The 18,440-nt window shown below is 36.3% G+C and overlaps 5 protein-coding genes across 5 annotated transcripts; 1 reads left to right on the top strand and 4 right to left on the bottom strand.

Moving 5' to 3' along the window:
• Positions 1 to 1,263: 1,263 nt before the first annotated feature.
• Cbr-mksr-2 lies at positions 1,264 to 3,043 on the bottom strand (the record flags this gene model as incomplete). Its single annotated transcript, XM_002645087.1, has 4 exons — positions 1,264 to 1,392; positions 1,552 to 1,736; positions 2,133 to 2,258; positions 2,956 to 3,043. 4 exons carry the CDS (start codon positions 3,041 to 3,043, stop codon positions 1,264 to 1,266), a joined length of 528 nt encoding a protein of 175 aa, XP_002645133.1.
• A 494-nt stretch (positions 3,044 to 3,537) lies between these two features.
• Cbr-vha-11 lies at positions 3,538 to 5,761 on the bottom strand (the record flags this gene model as incomplete). Its single annotated transcript, XM_002645086.1, has 6 exons — positions 3,538 to 3,633; positions 3,684 to 3,955; positions 4,339 to 4,547; positions 4,600 to 4,885; positions 4,933 to 5,086; positions 5,621 to 5,761. The coding sequence occupies 6 exons, from the start codon at positions 5,759 to 5,761 to the stop codon at positions 3,538 to 3,540; spliced, it is 1,158 nt and encodes a 385-aa protein (XP_002645132.1).
• A 289-nt stretch (positions 5,762 to 6,050) lies between these two features.
• On the bottom strand, positions 6,051 to 6,536 carry Cbr-vha-3 (the record flags this gene model as incomplete). Its single annotated transcript, XM_002645085.1, has 1 exon — positions 6,051 to 6,536. One exon carries the CDS (start codon positions 6,534 to 6,536, stop codon positions 6,051 to 6,053), a length of 486 nt encoding a protein of 161 aa, XP_002645131.1.
• A 2,204-nt stretch (positions 6,537 to 8,740) lies between these two features.
• CBG16824 lies at positions 8,741 to 9,058 on the bottom strand (the record flags this gene model as incomplete). Its single annotated transcript, XM_002645084.2, has 1 exon — positions 8,741 to 9,058. One exon carries the CDS (start codon positions 9,056 to 9,058, stop codon positions 8,741 to 8,743), a length of 318 nt encoding a protein of 105 aa, XP_002645130.2.
• A 1,389-nt stretch (positions 9,059 to 10,447) lies between these two features.
• On the top strand, positions 10,448 to 10,771 carry CBG16823 (the record flags this gene model as incomplete). Its single annotated transcript, XM_002645083.1, has 1 exon — positions 10,448 to 10,771. One exon carries the CDS (start codon positions 10,448 to 10,450, stop codon positions 10,769 to 10,771), a length of 324 nt encoding a protein of 107 aa, XP_002645129.1.
• Positions 10,772 to 18,440: the final 7,669 nt, after the last annotated feature.

The following is an 18,440-nucleotide window of genomic DNA, read 5'->3' as shown; positions in this document are numbered from 1 at the left end:
AATTCTGAAAATTCAAAAACTCTGAAAATCTACAAAATTCTGAAAGTTCAAAAATTCTGAAAATTCAAAAATTCTGAAAATCTGGAAAATGCTCAAAATCTGAGAATCTGACATTCGAGGAATTCTGAAAATTCAAAAACTGTGAAAATCTACAAAATTCTGAAAGTTTAAAAATTCTGAAAATTCAAAAATTCTGAAAATCTGGAAAATGCTCAAAATCTGAGAATCTGACATTCGAGGAATTCTGAAAATTCAAAAACTCTGAAAATCTACAGAATTCTGAAAGTTCAAAAATTCTGAAAATTCAAAAATTCTGAAAATCTGGAAAATGCTCAAAATCTGAGAATCTGACATTCCAGGAATTCTGAAAATTCAAAAACTCTGAAAATCTGGAAAACTCTGAAAGCCTGTGAAACTGGCAAGCAATTCGTCAAAACTATAAAATCTAAGAATCTAGGAATCTGAAAATCTGGAATTCTGCAAAATTAAAAAATTCTGAAAATCTGAAACTAGCCCGCAATTCAATTCCGGAAAAACGGAAAATCTAGGAATCTGAATGTTCTGGAGTTCTAAAAATTCAGGAAATCTGAAAAACTTTGCGTTCGGAAAATCTGGAAAATTCTGAAATTCTGGGAAATCCGAGAATCTGAAATTTGGAAAAGTTCTGAAATTCTGAAAATCTGAAAAATTCTGAAAATGTGGAAAATCTAGAAATCTGAATCTTTTGAAATTTTGAAATTGTGGAAAATCCAAGAATCTGAATTTTTGAAAATTCAGAAAATCTGGGAACCTGGAATTTGATAAATATTGAAAAACACTTAAAATCGAAAAAATGCACAAAATCGGGAAATATTATGCTTTTGGGATTCTGAGCGTAGAATATTCTGAAAATCTGGAAAATCCAAGTATCTGGAATTTCAGAAAATCTGAAAATCCCTAAAGCTGAAAAAAACAGAAAACCTGAGATGGTTCTGAAAATCCAAAAATGTCTGAAATTCTGAAAAAAAACTAGGAAAAACTAAAATTTGAAAATTTCGGAAACTCCAAAAACATGGAATTTCAAAAATTTTGGAAAATCTGAATTTTCTAAAAATCTTAAATTTTGCCAAAATCCAAGAATCTGGAATTTGGAAAATTTAAAAAATCTGGAAAAATCTAGAGATTTCCGATTTTGCGAAAATAAAAGTTTATTTCAAAAATTGAGCTAAAAAAAATAAGAAATTTATTTAAAAAAAAAACATAACTGACTCAAAAAAGATTAAATTAGCTCAAAATTCCATATCTCGAGAAATTCTTGGTAATTATGTTGAGCTCGAAACGGACAGTTCCAGCAGACACACTGATTATCTTCTCACGAATTGTTGGATCCTCAAGGGCACTCAGACTGGTTAGCTGAAATTAAATTTTTGAATTATACTCTTTTTTTTTGGAAAATTTTTTTCAAGAAATTTCGAAAAAAATTCTGAAAAATTCTAGAAATTGTAATTTACCAAAATTTTGAAAAGAGATTTTGAATTTTTAGAAAAAAAAATTCTAGAATTTTGTATTTACCTGAAGCCCACCGCCAACCAATTTATGCATCATTTCCTCTCTCCAACTTCCTTTCGGACGCCAACATCCAGAAGTCAATACATGTTTTCCTGGAGACGTTGGCAGGAGCAAAGTACCGTAACCCGCAATCTCCTGCCTCCCGTAATTGTCGTGGTGCCAGATTTGGATCAGGAGGCGGGGCCAACCTAGAAATGTTTTAAAAATTTCAAAAATTGAGAGGGAAGAAAGTGCGCTATAATCAAAAAAGATAGCAGATAGCTTGACTTTATTGAAAAATAACTTTTTCAAGGTTTTTTTTTGAAAATGTAAAAATAAACTTTTTGCAAATTATTTTAGTAAAAATTCCAGTCATTTTGGTCCAAAAATCATCTTTTTAGGTTAATTTTGAAGATTGTTATGGCGATTTTAGTTTTACTGAGGCTTAGGAAATTTTACTGAGGCTTAGGAATTTTTACTGAGGCTTAGGAATTTTTCACTGAGGCTTTAAAAAATTATTTTCGTAAATTCGTTTTCAAACGAATTTTAAGCTATTTTCGCTCAAATTTTCCCGTTTTTTCGGGATTTCCAGATTTTCAGCATACCCTGAATACTGCTCGTAGCCAAATGCAAATCGATTGGATGCCCAAAATAGGCATTTTCGAACACCGACGGGCAGTCCGTCTGAGTTTGTCCCTCGCCTTCTCCTTGGACGATTCTCCAACCACCGCCTGCAAAAATTTTTAAAATTCTGAAATTTTTAGTCAAAAATTCGAATTTCGAGCCTTTTTCCAATTTTTTGACGATTTTCAGTGGAAAAAAAACGGTGAAAATCGTTCAAAAATTGAGCAAATACAAAATCAAAATTCAAGTTTTCAGTCGAAAATTCGAATTTCCAGCTCAATTTTCTCAGTTTTCAGACGAATTTCAACACTTTTAATCATTTTTTCCCGATTTACATTTTAGAAAACTTTGAAAATCGTTGAAAAATTGAGAAAATAGCAAAATAAAATTCAAATGTTCAGTCAAAAATTCCAATTTCGAGCACATTTTTCAGAGTTTCTCGACGATTTCCATCATTTTAGCTCGTTTTCTCACAATTTCAATCGAAAAAAAACTGTGAAAATCGTTTTCAATGCTTTTCATTATTTTAATTCACTTTTCCTCGATTTACATTTAAAAAACGGTGAAAGTCGTCAGAAAATCGAGAAAATAGACATAAAATTCACATTTTAGTGAAAAATTTGAATTTCGAGCCTAATTTTTCAATTTTCAGACGATTTTTATCATTTTAATTCACTTTTCCTCGATTTACGTCGAAAAAAAACGGTAAAAATTGTGCAAAGATTCAGGAAAATTGTCCATTTTTCAGTAAAAATTAAAGTTTCGAGCCATTTTGCGGAATCCACGTGACTTACTCTAACTCACCCACACTCAATTGATACCTAATCGATAATCGATTATCGCCGAAGCCTCTCGCCGAGGCGATGATTCCAGAAACGAATACTTCTGCCATTTTAGAGCAGAGTAGAAAATCAATTCCCAGACGACGTCTTCTAAACCCCCCCGTAACGTCGTCTAGGCAACGAGAGACGAGAGAGAGATGGAGCATGAAAGAGACGCAGAGAAAAGAAGGAGATAGCTCTATGAATAGAGTATACATTTATTTATGGAATGTAGTAAATCGACTGGTTGGAGGAAAGGCCAAGAGGCTGGGGGGAATTAGAAATTTCCATTAAAAATCGGAAATTCGGGATAAAACGGGGATTTTTGAAGAAAAGATGAAGGCAAAAACGAGCTTAAGTGAAAAAAATTGGGGGTACAATTGGCTCTAAATTACACACTACAAAAAACTGCTCACTATAAAGGAAATAGAAATTTTCGTTATATTTTTGTCATAGAATAAAGAAAAAGGGGGCGGAGCTATCACAGAGTTAAATTCAAAGGGGGGCGAGAGAGGAATGTGTACAGAAGTTAATCAGGAGAAGCAGCAGCAGCAAAATTAGGTCCTTATTTATTCGAAAAATCGATATTCAATTTGAAGAAGACGTATGGATAGTATTCGTTGACACCGAGCGACATGAGTGCTGGCGAGTCTTCCAGGGTCTGAAAATTAAAGATTCCGAAATTCATAAAACAGTTAAAAGGATCCTTACATCAATAGGTCCTGCAGCCGAGCCATCCAAATGAATATACAACTTCTGTAGTTCCTGTCTCAATTTCTTTGATTGTCCCTTCGCTGGCTCAATGACAGCCGCCTGGAAGTTCACTGGAAGTCCGTAGCGGAGCACCGACTCGACGAAGACGCGAAGAGCCTTGATGTGGATGTAGGCGGAGAAGATCTCACCGAAATTGATTTTCAACCAACGGATCAGTGGAGCGTACTGCTTCTGCTTCTCGGCCAACAACTTGTCTCGTTCCGTTCGACCTGGAAAATGATTTCACAGTTAATTTCCGTCATTTTGGTACCTAAATCACTATTCTAGGGTAATTTTGAACAAAGTTACAGCGATTTTAGTTCTACTGAGGCTAAAGGGATTCTTACCGAGGCTTAGGAATTTTTACTGAGGCTAAAACTCCTAAGCCTCAGTAAAACTTGAATTGGTCATATCTCGGTTCAAAGTCGACCTAGAAAAGTGATTCAACCACCAAAATGATCAGGAAAACTAGCAGAATATCTTGATCCGAAGTATGTAACCCTAAAACCTGTAATAAAAGGGCACCTCAATTTTTAGCTTTGAGCCAATTCTAGGACTATTTCTAGCTCAATTTTTTCGGTTCCTTCAGATAAAGTGGTGCTACAAACCGCACCTGCTTTCAACGTCTCCTCATCGTAGACAAAGTCACGAACGATGAATTTGTTCTCGCGGGCGATATTCTTGAACTCGTCGATGACCTTCTTGAAGAGAGTGACGGTGTACAACGCGTGCTCTCCTTCCTCGGTAAGCAGCTTCGACGATCCTGGAACGACCATCGAGGACAGTGTCGCGTACTTGGTTTCCCATTCTTTGACCAGGATTCTGGAATTTAGACGTTTTAGAATTATGATTTACCAGCTAGATAGCTACTAACTTCGGTACAACGACAATGATAGTCTGCAAATACTCAGAATTGAGTACAAAGTCCTCAGCCTTGACCAAATCCGCCAAATCCTTAGTCAACAGAGATCCAGTGGTCTTACGATCCATCGAAGCCAGTGCGTTCTTCAAATTGTTGTACGCCAACGACTTCATCTTCAGATCGTTATCAATCTGGGTGATTTGTTTGCCAATGATCTCGCTGAGCACCTTAAGCGACTGCTTCAACGGATACTTGGCTCCTTCCCATTGGAATTTGGTCACGTATGTCTTCATGTCCTCTAAATGAATCGTATTAGAGCCTAGGCCTTCTAATAGGGGGTCTTACTATTTCCAATGACCAAATTCTCGGCAATCTTGCTCTTGTCCTCTTCGAGCACTTCGGTGAAGTATTGCACGAGTTTGCGGATAACTCCCTCGGCCGAGGTGTCCAACTTGCTCAAATCGTCAGAGAGGCCGACGAGTTGGTCGAGGGTTCCGACCTGGAAGCTGGGATTTTAAGCTTGTTTTGGGTCATTTTGAGCGTTCCCAGGTGGATTTAGAGGAATTCTGAACGAGAATCGCAGGCATTTTCGAAGCTTTTAGGGTCCTGACCAAGAAAAATGGGGATTTTGAGCGTATTTTGGGTCATTTAGAGCTAGTTTTGGTTCATTTAGAGCTAATTTTGAGTGATATCGGGCTTATTTTTGGTGATTTAGAGCTAATTTCGGGTGATTTTAAGCTAATTTTGGGCCATTTCGGGGCTTAATTGGGTCGTTTCAGAGCTTATTTTAGGTGATTTTAAGCGTTTTAATAGAGAAATTGGTCCATATTTTCAGCTATAAATTGGAACAAGGTCTGGAAATGGGAATTTTGAGCTAATTTTTCGAGGGTTTTAAGCGATGTTCATAGAATTTCTAGGCAGTTTTCTACGTTTTTAGGGTTCCCACCTGGGAAAATGGGAATTTTCACTTAGATCGACTGATTTTCAGGGATTTTAGCGCGATTTAGTTCGAGATTTTCTAGAGCTAGCTCACCTTCAAATCGGGAATCAAATATTTCGAGTTGGTCGAAATATTGCCAGTGGCCCGGTTCAGCTTGTCCCACGCGTCGTTGGCTCCCTTCTCGCCGGGCACCGAGATGAGCCAGTACTCGCCGGATGTCGCCGCCGACGACATCGTGATCCGTTGAGCCTAAAATTTTATTTTTATTTTCAATTCAAAATAACATAGATATTCACAATTTACGAAAAAACGAAAGAGGCGAGGAAGTAGCAAAGATAAAGGGGCAAAATAGAAGTTTTTCCTCATTGTTAACAGAGGAAATTTAAGAAAAAAAAAATTTTCTAAGAAAGAAGGATTTCTAAGAAAGAAAAGGGAGAGACTCCTAGAGAGGAAAGTAGGAATGTTTTTTGTGTTTCACAGACGGACAAATTAGAAAAAAATGAAAAAGAAAAAGGAAGGAAAATTAAGAAGTTCCAAGGATGAGGGCGACGATCATTCCGTAGAGTCCCAAGACTTCGGAGAAGATAAGAATAAGGATCATTCCGACGAAGAGACGTGGCTGTTGGGCGGTTCCACGGACTCCAGCGTCTCCGACGATTCCGATAGCGTATCCGGCTCCCAATCCACAGAGTCCACAGGTCAAACCAGCGGCCAAATGAGCGAATCCCTTGTTGAGATCGTATCCTGCCGATGCCGCTTGAACCTTACCCTTCAAGACCATGGCGACGACCAAACCGTAGATACCAATGATACCGGCCATAATTACTGGGATCACAGACTTCATGATCAGCTCTGGACGCATCACACCCATTGAGCAGATTCCGACGGCCGACTTGGCGGTTCCATAGGCGGCTCCCAGGACGGTGAAGATCTGGGCGGAGGCGGCGCCCATGTAGCCGAAGAATGGAGCATAAGCGGCGTGCTCAGCGGTTTCCAAGTCGTACGACATCTTTTTCTAGGCTGGAAAGGTGTTTTTAGAAGGAGGGAATAACAGAAAAACTAAGAAAAATGGCGAAAAAACGAGCAAAAACGACGAAAAAACGAACGGAATTCTTAAGCCTCAGTAAAAATCCTAAGCCCCAGTAAAAAATTTTCTAAGCCTCAGTAAAAATTCTCAAGCCTCAGTAAAAATCCTAAGCCTCAGTAAAATTCCTAAGCCTCAGTGGAAATCCTAAGCCTCAGTAAAAACTTCTAATCCTCAGTAAAAAATCCTAAGCCTCAGTAAGATTTCCTAAGCCTCAGTAAAACTAAAAACGCTCATAACTTTCTTCAAAATTAACCTAGAAAGATGATTTTTGGACCAAAATGACTGGAATTTCCGGTATTTTCAGATGACGGTCTTTACTTTTTAAGTTCGTTCATCAGTACCGAGAAAAAGGCGAAAAAGGCTAAAAATCAATAGTTTCTGGTTTTTGATCTTTCCTTCTTTGGCTGCGTTGCGCAACTTTTTGACTTTTTTGAGACCTGTGGAAATTGAAAAATGGCGAAAAAACAAGCAAAAATTAACGAAAAATCACAAGCTCAGTAAATTTTTTCTTCGAAATTCATAAATTCGCTTATCAGTAGCAAAAAAGGGCGAAAAAGGCCGAAAATCAATAATTTTTGGTTTTTGGTCTTTGCTCTTTTTTCTTTTTGGCTGAACCTTGCAATTTTATGAGTTCCTTAAGACTTGTATCCAATGCAAAAAATACTCAAAAAAGGAATGAAAAGGAAGAATTTCAAGAGAAAAAAATCAAGAATTTTATGAAAAATATGAGATCGCCAAAATCTACCGTACTCCTTTGGAAGGCGAGGATTTATAGCACTTTTCTAGCAGTACACAAACAAGTAACATAAAGAAATATCCGCTGAAATTCCAACTTTATAGCATTGCAAAACGGTTGGGGGTCGCCGAGAGAGAATCAACGACTAAAATATAGAGATACAAGATCGATTTTCGGTCTCTGCGGCCACCCGCTCGCTCTCGTCTTTCCATTTTTCCATCGGGCGCTGCGAGACCCCGTGGAAGAATTGCCGAGATGCGCCTTTAGTTTTCTGTCTGCGTCTCTTCGCGAGCTAGTTGTTCTCTCGGTTTTCCAGTGGTGGCAGTTTCAAAAATCCGTTCTAAAATATAGATTTTTTGCCAAAAAACGCTTATTTTTCAGGTTTTTTGTATTTTCAGACATTCAGAAGCGTCGAAAGAGCCGAATTATCGGCCAGGAACGCAAAAATTCAGACAAAAACATGCTAAAATTCGAAGAAAATCAGAAAAACGCTAATTTTCACTAAAACGTTGAAATTTCGCTAAAAATTGCTGTCTTCAAGTTTTTCCTATTTTCAGACATTCAGAAGCGTCAAGAAAAAGCCGAATTATCGCTTGGGAATGCTACAATTCGAACAAAAACTTGCAAAGTAGGAAAAAATACTAATTTTCACTAAAATTTCTTAATTTTGCGGCAAAACATGGATTTTTGCTGAAAATTGCTTTCAAAAACGTCTAGAAAGCCGAATTACCGTTTGGAAGTGCGAAAATTGAAGATTTACGCTCTAAAAACCAAAAATTTACTTTAAAAAACCGCCGAAATCTTAAAAATTAGCTATTTCAGCTCGCAAAAATCGCTGTTCGCTATAGAAACCAAGACAAAATCATAGAAGAAAAATTCATATATTAAAAACTTACAAAAAAAATTTCAAAAAAATTTTCTTTTTAAAAAATCTGAAATTCCAAAAAATATTCACCCACCTTATGATACCAATCAGCTAACATGAGCATGTTCGAGTCGTGGAGCCTTCAAAAACAGAAAATTCTGCCGAAAAATTGGGTTGAAAACCCAAAAAAGAAACGTGGCAAATAAATACGTGGCGAGACCCAGAAAAGAAATAGGAGGGAATTTGAAAAATCTAGCTGAAAATCGAGAAAAGTGGGGAATTCGAAAATTTAGAATCGCTGAAAATAGCTGGAAATAATTTTTTGATTCTAAAAAAGTTTTTAAAGAACAAATTTTGAAAATTATCAGATTTATTGAAACGGGATCTTTAAGGAAGCTATCGAACATGAAATATGAAAAAAATAAGAAAAAAGGGAGATCATGAGGATACTGTAAAATACAACCAACGAAGAAAATAATGATGAAAAATGAAAAAAAAACGAAAAATTTGGCTTCAAAAGCGCTTCTACTTAACAGCGATGGTTTTCTTCTGAATTCTTGGGATTCTGACGCCATCGGCGTCTAACGTCTTCCGCGTAGCTCGTCTCTTCTCCTCCACCTTCATCTGCCGGATCTTCTGGAGCACCTTCCGCGCGGATTCCTTGTATTCTGGATTCTCAGCATATCTCTTGACCAGTTCCTTGATGTCGAACACTTCTAACACCGCCAGTGGGGTCTTCAGATCCATTAGCATTTGTAGGGTGACTTTGACTTTCTTCTGGGCTCTCAGATGTGTTGAGCATCTGAAGACGTACTTGGAGATTGCGGATCCTGGAGTGGCCATTGTGAAATTTAGGATTGGATCTGAAATATCTGTGGATTAGCAGTAAAGTGAGAGAAGCAGTAAAGTGAGTTAGAAGTGTTCGAAATCAAGGAACTGGTCAAGAGATATGCTGAAGACCCAGAATACAAAGAATCCGCGCGGAAAGTGCTTCAGAAGATCCGGCAGATGAAGGTGGAGGAGAAAGGACGTGCTACACGGGAGACGCTGGACACCGATGGCTTCAGAATCCCAAGAATCCGGAAGAAGACCTTCGCTGTTAAGTAGAAGCGCTTTTTGACCATAGGTACCATACGGTGGGTTCATACTTGTATCCCATGGGGCGGTTTCAGGTGGTCCATGTTTGTTTGAGGTGAAGAGGAGTTAGCCCACCTGGGAATATGTCAATTACCATGGTCTGAGGGAAGTACTACTGTAGAAAGTATCTAATCTCCCTAGTTTCCCTCTGGCAAGAATACTTGCTTTATCTACAGTATACCCAACGGTATACGTCATAATGGACCATCTGAACACCCCAAAATGTGAATAGACGTCACTTTTTTGCTAGTGATCCTAATTCCATGAAAATTATACAGACCGATAAGGAACTTTTTGCTATTTTCAGAATAATGCGAAATTTTTGAATTTTGAGTTTGTCTGAGGCATGTCAGGCACTTGTTTTTACCCTAAAGCATGTAGTAGAGTCGCCTGTCAACTTTGAGCCAATTTTTCTCATTTCCTATGAAATATAGCATAAATTGGTCAACTGATGAAATGTTGCTGATGATATGACAAACATTTTATCAGTTGATCACTTTTTAGTATCCTTCACAGGAAATGAAATATATGCGATCAAAGTTGAGGGTTTAGGTGGCCTTCTATTATAGTGTCAACGGTGTGTCGAACCTCGTGGGGAGTCTCCCAGTGGTCCATTATACTGTATTTTAGGGTATAGCCAGTTATCCTTGTCAGAGGGAAACTTGGGAGATTCGATGCCTTCCGGAAATACTAATTGACAGTATCCAGGTGAAGAGGACTCTGGAAATACCTATGTATACTGTCAATTAGTATTCCCTAGGGGAAGTAAGTGTATCTAATCTCCCACGTTGCCCTCTGGCAAAGATATTGATTCTATCCACCTGGAATGGACCACCTGGACACGCCCCTTAAGACATTCTCATCTTCTCTCACTGCTAATCGACGGAGAACGCCAGTCTCAACTTTCAACTTTGAGTCATTTTTTCTCGCTTCCTGTAAAAGATATCAAAAAGTTGTCAACTGATAAAATGTTTATCATAATATCAGCTACGTTTTATCAGTTGACCACTGTTTGATACAGGAAATGAGATGTTTTAGTGTTTGCAACTTTCTCACTTTCCTTTGATATTCCAGACCTCACCCTATCAATCAAAAATGGCCACTCCAGGATCCGCTATGGCCAAGTACCTCTTCCGTTGTGTCACCCACCTGAGAGCCCAGAAGAAGGTTACTGTAACTCTTCAAATGCTGATGGACCTGAACACCCCACTGGCTTTATTAGAGGCTTTCGAGATCAAGAAGCTTGTCAAAATGTATCGGGAGGATAAGAAGCACAAGGAACTGGCCCAGAAGGTTCTACTCAAGATTCGAGCAATGAAAATGGAGGAGATGGTCAACAAGAAGACGTCGGATGCAGTAACCACCTTCAAGATTCCCAGAATTCCAACTCATCGGATTCAGAAGAGAGTCGTTGCCTAAAACTCGTTTTTCAAAAACTTTCTCATCACAATTTCTTCTGTCATACTGTATCTCTTCATCCAGCGTTTCTAAAGATCTCTTTCAATAAATCAGTATTTTTTTTAAAGCAAAAAATGTCTTGTTTTATAGTTTCCCAAAAACCTGGAATATCTGAAATTCGCTATAGCTTCAATAGGTCATGTTTATACACATTCGATAGCCCAAAAAGCGGCAAATTCAAAAATCTAGGTTACATAAGAATTAGATAGAAACTAGCCGAGTTATGACAATTTTTGGGATTGCTTAGCTTTGAAAATAGATCAAGATTATACTTATTTGAAAGCCCAGAACGCGTCAAGCTTAAAAATCTAAGTTTCACAAAATTCAGATCACAACCAGCCAAGTTATGACAATTTTTGAGACCTACAGTATTCCAAATTCCCGAATTCTCAGAATTTGCTTCTGAATCATTCAGGTCCCTTCTCCCTTTTTCTGAAAACTCTTTACCGCATTCTCTCCTACCCTCCTAATAGCCACTTTCCCCCCTTTGTTTTCATGGTCCCGTCTCCGTACCAATAGACCATACAAGGTCACCTGGAGGTTTTATTGAATTGTAAGTGGGTTGTTTAGGACCCCACACACTCACTCTCCCCGACGAATGAAATACAAAATAGAAGATATGATCTCTCCCCTTCATCAAGGACAAGAATCCGTCACGGGCGGTCCTAGGGAGGGTCCATGGGACCGTAAAGGGTTAATTAAGTGATTTATGGAGAGCGAGATCCTATACATATACTGTTATCATTTGGACTATCCTATCACCAGAAGATTCTGTGGAGTGATAGGTGCTCTCTGTTCTGCCATTTTGAGCGTTTTTCTTTAATTTTTGTAGCTTCTCAATTTTAAATTGTATATTATTTTGTATAGCTTTTTACAACCTACATGTTACAATTTAGATTTTTCAACAATGTTGAGTTTGAAGAAAGTTGTAAGCTTTACGAGAAATGATACCCTTGTGATTGAGCTGCTTCCCATGGCATCCTGTTTCTTGGCTCTTGTTCAAAAACCGGCTATGTCTGAGTAAATGAGTTTTATATCGTTTTGCAGAACTTTTTAAGTCCTAATTGTCACATTTTAGTTTGTTCTAATATATTGAGTTTGAAGCGAGTTACAAGGTTTACAAGCAACACCACCATTGGCTACTAACCTGCTTCATTTGGAGCCATCTTTCTTGCCTTAATCTCAAAAACTGGGAATTTCAGGATTACTTGAATTTTATATCACTGTGTAGAGCTCTTTGAAACCTTCTTTTTAAATACAATTTAGTTTGTTTGAAAACATTGAGTTTGAAGCGAGTTACAAGTCTTATAAGACCCCATAGCGCCTCTTTTTTGGCGTTTGCTCAAAATCTGAGTAAAGGAGGATTATTACAATTTTATATAAATTTGTAGAACTAGTAAAGAGCTACATTTCAGTTTTTAGTTTGTTCAAAAATATTGAGTTTGTGGGGGGTTACAAAGCTTACTAGCAGTCATACCACTGGGGACGACCTGTTTCCCATGGCGTCATGTTTCTTGGGCTTTTAACGACAATAGGATCTTTCAGAATTTTTCAAAATTTATATGATTTTGTAGAAATTTTCAAGACCTATTTATCACAATTTAGTTTGTACAAAAACCTTGAATTTGAAGAGAGTTGATCCCCAAAGTGTTTGAAATTTCTAGATTTTCTAGTCACATTCCATTTCCAAGTTTTTTGTAAATTCCTGTCAAGTTTGGCAAAATTGTTTACCTGAAAAAAAATGGAAAACACCAAAAAACACAAATTTCTTCCAAATTTTAATTTCCCTCCTCTGTTTACTAATGACGTCATCTGATTCTTCTTCTTCTACACCTTCTGAATTTTATTATCCATTACGTTCATCATCATCTCCCATCGGAAATACGGGAAGGAAATATTTAGAACATAACAATCAACATTTTGGGAAGATGTGAAATTTTGAGATAACGCAAAATTCAGAAAGTGTGAAAATTCGACAAATTGGATTCACTTGACTAATTTTCTCAATTTAGAAAAAAGGGAATTCAGGATTATCTGAAAATTTAAAGGATCATAATTCTGGAGATAACTGGACTGGGCAATTTTCGGACCTAATTTCGAAAATCCAATTCTTACATTAGGACCAAAACTTTAAGAAGATTTTCTAGATCTATTTGTAACTCTGTTTGTCCAGATGTCCCAATCAAAAGCTTTAAGATATTAAGGCAATTTGAAGAACTGTGAGCTAATTCTCTAGGCCACGGCCGACCGCGGCCTAGACATCACCAGCCTCCCTTGGATTTCCCATAACTTTCATTTTATTTCACTTCACCCTAGATACCTCTCAGGACAAAAGAGAAAGAAAGACAATAATCGAAAATCGCGAATGCGTCATTTTCCGTTCATCCCTCCGCCACTGCTACATTGCTATTCCGTCCGTAGGCATCCATCCGTTCCAATTCCCTCCGATTCTTTGCCTCCAACAACGACTACATACCTATACCAACATATACATGTATACACTTTCCTCTCTATGGTCAATTTGCATTCGGACACATCCTGTGAATCAGACCACCTAGACTAGCTGTGAACTTTTTTCTGAATCTTGATTTTTGTAGATTTTCTACTTGTTTTTAAGTTTATCATCATCTTCTCGTTTGAAACTGTTTATTTGGAAGCCATTCTGAACTTCAAGTACTATTCATTTAAACCCCTTCGCCGCTAATAGAGCTGTTTAAGGTCAATTGTCATAAAAGGCCAAATTCAAAGATCAAATAATTTTTTGAACTCGCCAAACTTTGCTACTAGATGAGCTTGCCATAACGCAAAGTTTCTTTTGTTTTGCTCCCAAAGTGTGTAGCTCCACTATTTTTAATTTTGATTGATCTTGTAGAACTTTTTAAAATCTACATAATTCAATTTAGTTATTCAAAAATATTGAGTTTGAAACGAGTTACAAGGCTTACAAGCATTGATACTATTGAGACTGACCAGCTTTCTATGGCTTCATGTTTCTTGTCTTTTGTACAAAAACTGGGTAAGTCAAACTAACTGAATTGTATATCAACATTTAGAACTTTTTAATATCTACATTATGCAATTTAGATTTTTTACAAATTCAAAGTTTGAAGGGAGTTATGGGGATAACAAGCCGCCAGGCCTACCTTGGCTAGATAACGTGGTACTATTTTGAGGTACCTCTAAATTAAAGGCTCTAATCAGAGTAGTTAAACATAAACCACTCATGTTGTATATGGTTTCGTAGAACTTTTCAAGACCTACACTTTAAATTAAAAATCAATAAATAATTTCGAATTTAAAAGGGGGTTACGGCCTAACGAGGGCCTAACTAGCCCGGATAAGAGTATTTTAGGATACTTTTTAAAACTATTTATGGTTTATATCATTTTGTAGCACTTTTCAAGACCTACATTTTAAACCAAAAACAATTCAGAAATTTTGAGTTTGAAAAGAGTTATGGGGCTAACAAGCCGCCATGCCTACCTTGCCTAGATTGCCTGGACATTTCAGGGTACTTTTTTGAAGAGTCTTTAGTGGAAACAATTAAATGATAAACTGTCAATATTATATATCATTTTGTAGAGCTTCTCAAGTGCTACATTTATCAATTTGAATTGTTAAAAAATATTAATTTTGAAAAAAGTTAAGACTGTTTTTTCTAACTAGGGCGTTTTTGTTTCATTCTAATCGTCTATATTTCACTCTAACCCCAAAAAGTTTTATTTACCACTTTGATCATATAAATTGTTGCATTCTTCTTCTTTCTTTTAAATGATTCTAATCTCATTCTCTTTCTTCATTTCTCACCTCGATTTATCGAATTTCCCTTCTCCATAGGGGGTAGGTTCGGAGGAGAAGGGTCATAAATCTTTGCTTTGTCCACTTTTTCGTTCATTTCTGGTCTTTTTTTTATCAGCTATCAGGTGTAGATGATAAGAGATATTTGACATTTTTTTCGGAACTGGAAAGCCCCAAATATTCAAAAAATGTTATATCTTTTGACAGCTATCTAATTATCAAAAAATTTTTTTTCGAAAACTTTAATTTTCTTTTTTCAAAAACTTATAACTTTCTTTCTATTGAACCAAACTTTGATAAAAGGATACAGATCGATAGGAAATTTTCTCTAGTTTTTGAAAAATATGAAATGTCTAGTTTTTTAACTGTTTTAAGTTGTCTGGAGCGCCTAAGACGCCTGTGTCTACCCGAAACCCTGTACTGCCAATTTTTTTTCTTTCCTATACAAGATATCAAAAAGGTACCAACTAACAAAAGGTTTATCATATTATCAGCAACATTTCATCAGCTGACTACTCTTTGATATCTCTTACAGTAACCGAGATAAATTGGGTCAAAGCTAGAGGCGCTTTTATTACAGGTTTGCAGGAAAGAGTCTAGTTGCCTTCAAAACTTTAAAGGCGCATATCTCAAAAATGAAACCAGTTATCAAAAATTTGTGAATTATTAAAATGTTCAGAATTTCAAGCCAATTATTTTTGTAATTATCAATTTTTTGATAGCTTTTTTCGTTTTCGACCTATGTGCCTTTAAAGTTGGCAAGTGTCGACAGGGGGTGCCTATACTTCAAAAGCGCATATCTCAAAAACCAGAAAAGTTATAAAAATTTGATCAACTAAAGAAATGTGTGGAATTTAATGCACATTATTTTAATAGTTAACAACTTTTTGATTTCACATCAAAATTTTGAAATTTGAAGCCTTTTTGGTCTTCAGGGGGTATCTCACCGAAGGCCATCAACATTAGCTTTGCCTCTATTTGCCCACCCAAATGTTTTTTTTTCAATTCTAATTTTTTTATTTCTCTGTCCATTCCCACCGAATTTTAGTGCCTAAACATTTGCATGGATGCATATCTATGTCTTCTCTTCCTTTCATTCCATTTTTGACCTTCAACAAGTCGCTCCGAATGGAATCTCTTCTCTCTGCGTCTCCCCTAATTCCCATACTATTTCCTCGCTTTTTGGTACCGCCCGTTTTAGGCCTTCAAAGCCCTTCCTTCGCATCTACCTGATGACCGATCAAAACCGTACTCCTTTTTCTTTTTCTTCTTCTTTTTCATGTGGGTATGTGCAATTACCAGCCAATTGAGGCTGTGTAGCTGTTCGTACAGCAATTTCCTCTTTTCCGTTAGATTTGAAAGATTTGAATTTTCGATTTTAATGATTCTTTGAGGTTCTTTTCAAATAGTACGCATTTTTGCTTGGTAGGTGTTTAAACACTTTATTTTGCCTACCGTACCCCTTTCCATAGGTCGGCAGCCGACCGTGTGGCTGCATCGCTATAAACTTTGAGCTCATATATCTCGTTTCTTGTGAAAGATATCAAAAAGTGATCAACTAATAAAATGTAGCTGATATTATGATAAACATTTCGTCAGTTGACACATTTTTGATATCTCTCATAAAAACCAAGATAAATTAGCTCAAAATTAAAAATACTCAATCGGCTTCGCAGCTCAGGTGGTAGTAACTTAGCAATTCTAGAATCTGGCCCGCAATTTCGAATCCTTGAATTTTTAGGAATTTTGAGGATTTTTTTTCAAAATGTCTTGTTTTTTCAAAAAAGTTCATATTTTTAGTCAGTTATCAAATTATCAACAAAAAAACATTTTTTTTGAAATCTTTTGTTTTCAAAAAATCATAACTTGTTTCCTAGTTATCCAAATTTTATGAAAATTATACAGATCGATAGGAAATTTTTTCTAGTTTTAGAAAAAATTTTTTTTTGATGTTTTGAACTTTTTTGAAGTTGTCTGGGGCAGGCACCTCAGTCGCCTGTGTCTTCCTTAAAACCTTGAATAGAAGAACTTGCCAACTTTAAGCACATATATCTCGGTTACTGTAAAAGGTATCAAAAAGGTACCAACTAACAAAATGTTTATCATATTATCAGCAACATTTTATTAGTTGACAACTTTTTGATATCTTTCACAAGAAATTAGATATATAAGCTCAAAGTTCAAAGCAAGGAAGGGTAAACACTCTATTAGAGTTTTGACAGTATTTTAATTTTCAGCCTAGAGCTTATGTTTTTTTAGCAATTGATACGGAATTCCACGGATTTTAAACATTTGTAGTTTTAGCAAATTTCACAAAATTCAAGTTTAACAGAATCCAAGAAAATCCCAAATATTTCTGAAAAACGTACATTTTACACTTTTAATGAAAATTCGAAATCTTCTTTTTCTCTTCATTTTCATTCGAAATCTGGCAATTTTTACCACTTTTAAAGGACGTTTTGAACTGTATATATTTTATATAAAAATTGAAAAAACTTCATCAACTAAGAACATTTTGAATCTTTCTAAAATTCTGTAAAACCTGAAACAGAATAGCCTCTATACTGTAGAATTTGAGCTCATATATCTCGTTTTTTGTGAAAGGTATCAAAAAGTTGTCAACTGATAAAATGTTGCTGATAATATGATAAACATTTTGTCAGTTGATCACTTTTTGATATCTTTCACTTAAACCGAGATATATAAGCTCAAAGTTAAAAGTTGGTAAATTTTCAAAAAAAAAACAGTAACTTTTTAAATTTGCCTCCGATCCCCTTGATTTTTATACCACTCGAGAGGTAATTTCTAATTCTACAAAACCTTTTTTTTCTTAAATTTCCAAGTCTCTAATTTCTGAATTTTCCCTTCCCTCCCCACTAATTCAAGTACATACACACCTCTTCTCTATTTTTTTGCCTCTAAAAACCGGATGACCTCAGTTTCCTAGTTCTCTCCTCCCATATTTTCTGTTTGTATGTTTTCTCTCTCGTTTTTTTTTCCTTTTTTAGTACTTACACTTGTTCCTCGTCTCTCCAACTTCCATCTCACATCCTATACCTGTTTGTAATACTACTTTTTTATTGATTTCTTGTTTCCCATTGACTGGAACAGAAATCAACATGCAGAATGTATGATTTTCTTATTTATAATTGCCTAAAATTAAATTTCACTTATTTTTCTAGTTGACAACTTTTTGATAGCTCTTTTGGCTCTAGAGATGTGCGCCTTTAAACTTGACCGATCCTCTCACCATTTGTTACGTTCCCCAACTTTAAAGGCGCATATCTCAAAAACTAATATTGCTAGATAATTTTCGTAAAATGAAACATATGTAAAATTTTATGCTGAGCAATTTTGCAATTGACAGATTTTTTGTAGCTAATCTAGTTTTTGAGATATGCGCCTTTAAATATCCCCCCCCCTTTCCTCCGGGGGAGACGCAGAGAAGCGAGAGTGGTCTCGTTTCTCTGCGTCTCTTGTCCAACTTTAAAGGCGCATAACTCGCTTAAATTTTGAACTACAGTAGTAAAAGTTAGATAGTTTCGTAGGAGATTTCAAGAGCATTTTAATAATATAAGATTTGCGTTTTCAAACTTCTGTGAGCTTCAAGAGGAACTGCTGGTGGGTGGAGGACCGTTTAAAGGCGCATATCTCAAAAACTAGAAACGCTATCAAAAAACTGTTAACGATGATAATGTTTGAAATTAAATTTTCTAAATTTTGGTAATTTATAACTTTTTGACAGCACTTTTGGTTTTTGAGATATGCGCCTTTAAACTTAGTGTTTCCTTCCTCTGGTGACAGCTTCTCCAACTTTAAAGGCGCATAACGC

The sequence above is a fragment of the Caenorhabditis briggsae genome, assembly GCF_000004555.2.
Source record: "Caenorhabditis briggsae complete genome, chrIV, whole genome shotgun sequence".
NCBI classification, from domain to species: domain Eukaryota; kingdom Metazoa; phylum Nematoda; class Chromadorea; order Rhabditida; family Rhabditidae; genus Caenorhabditis; species Caenorhabditis briggsae.
The sequence above is the reverse complement of the archived record's forward strand: the minus strand, read 5'-3'. Positions and strand labels throughout refer to the sequence as shown.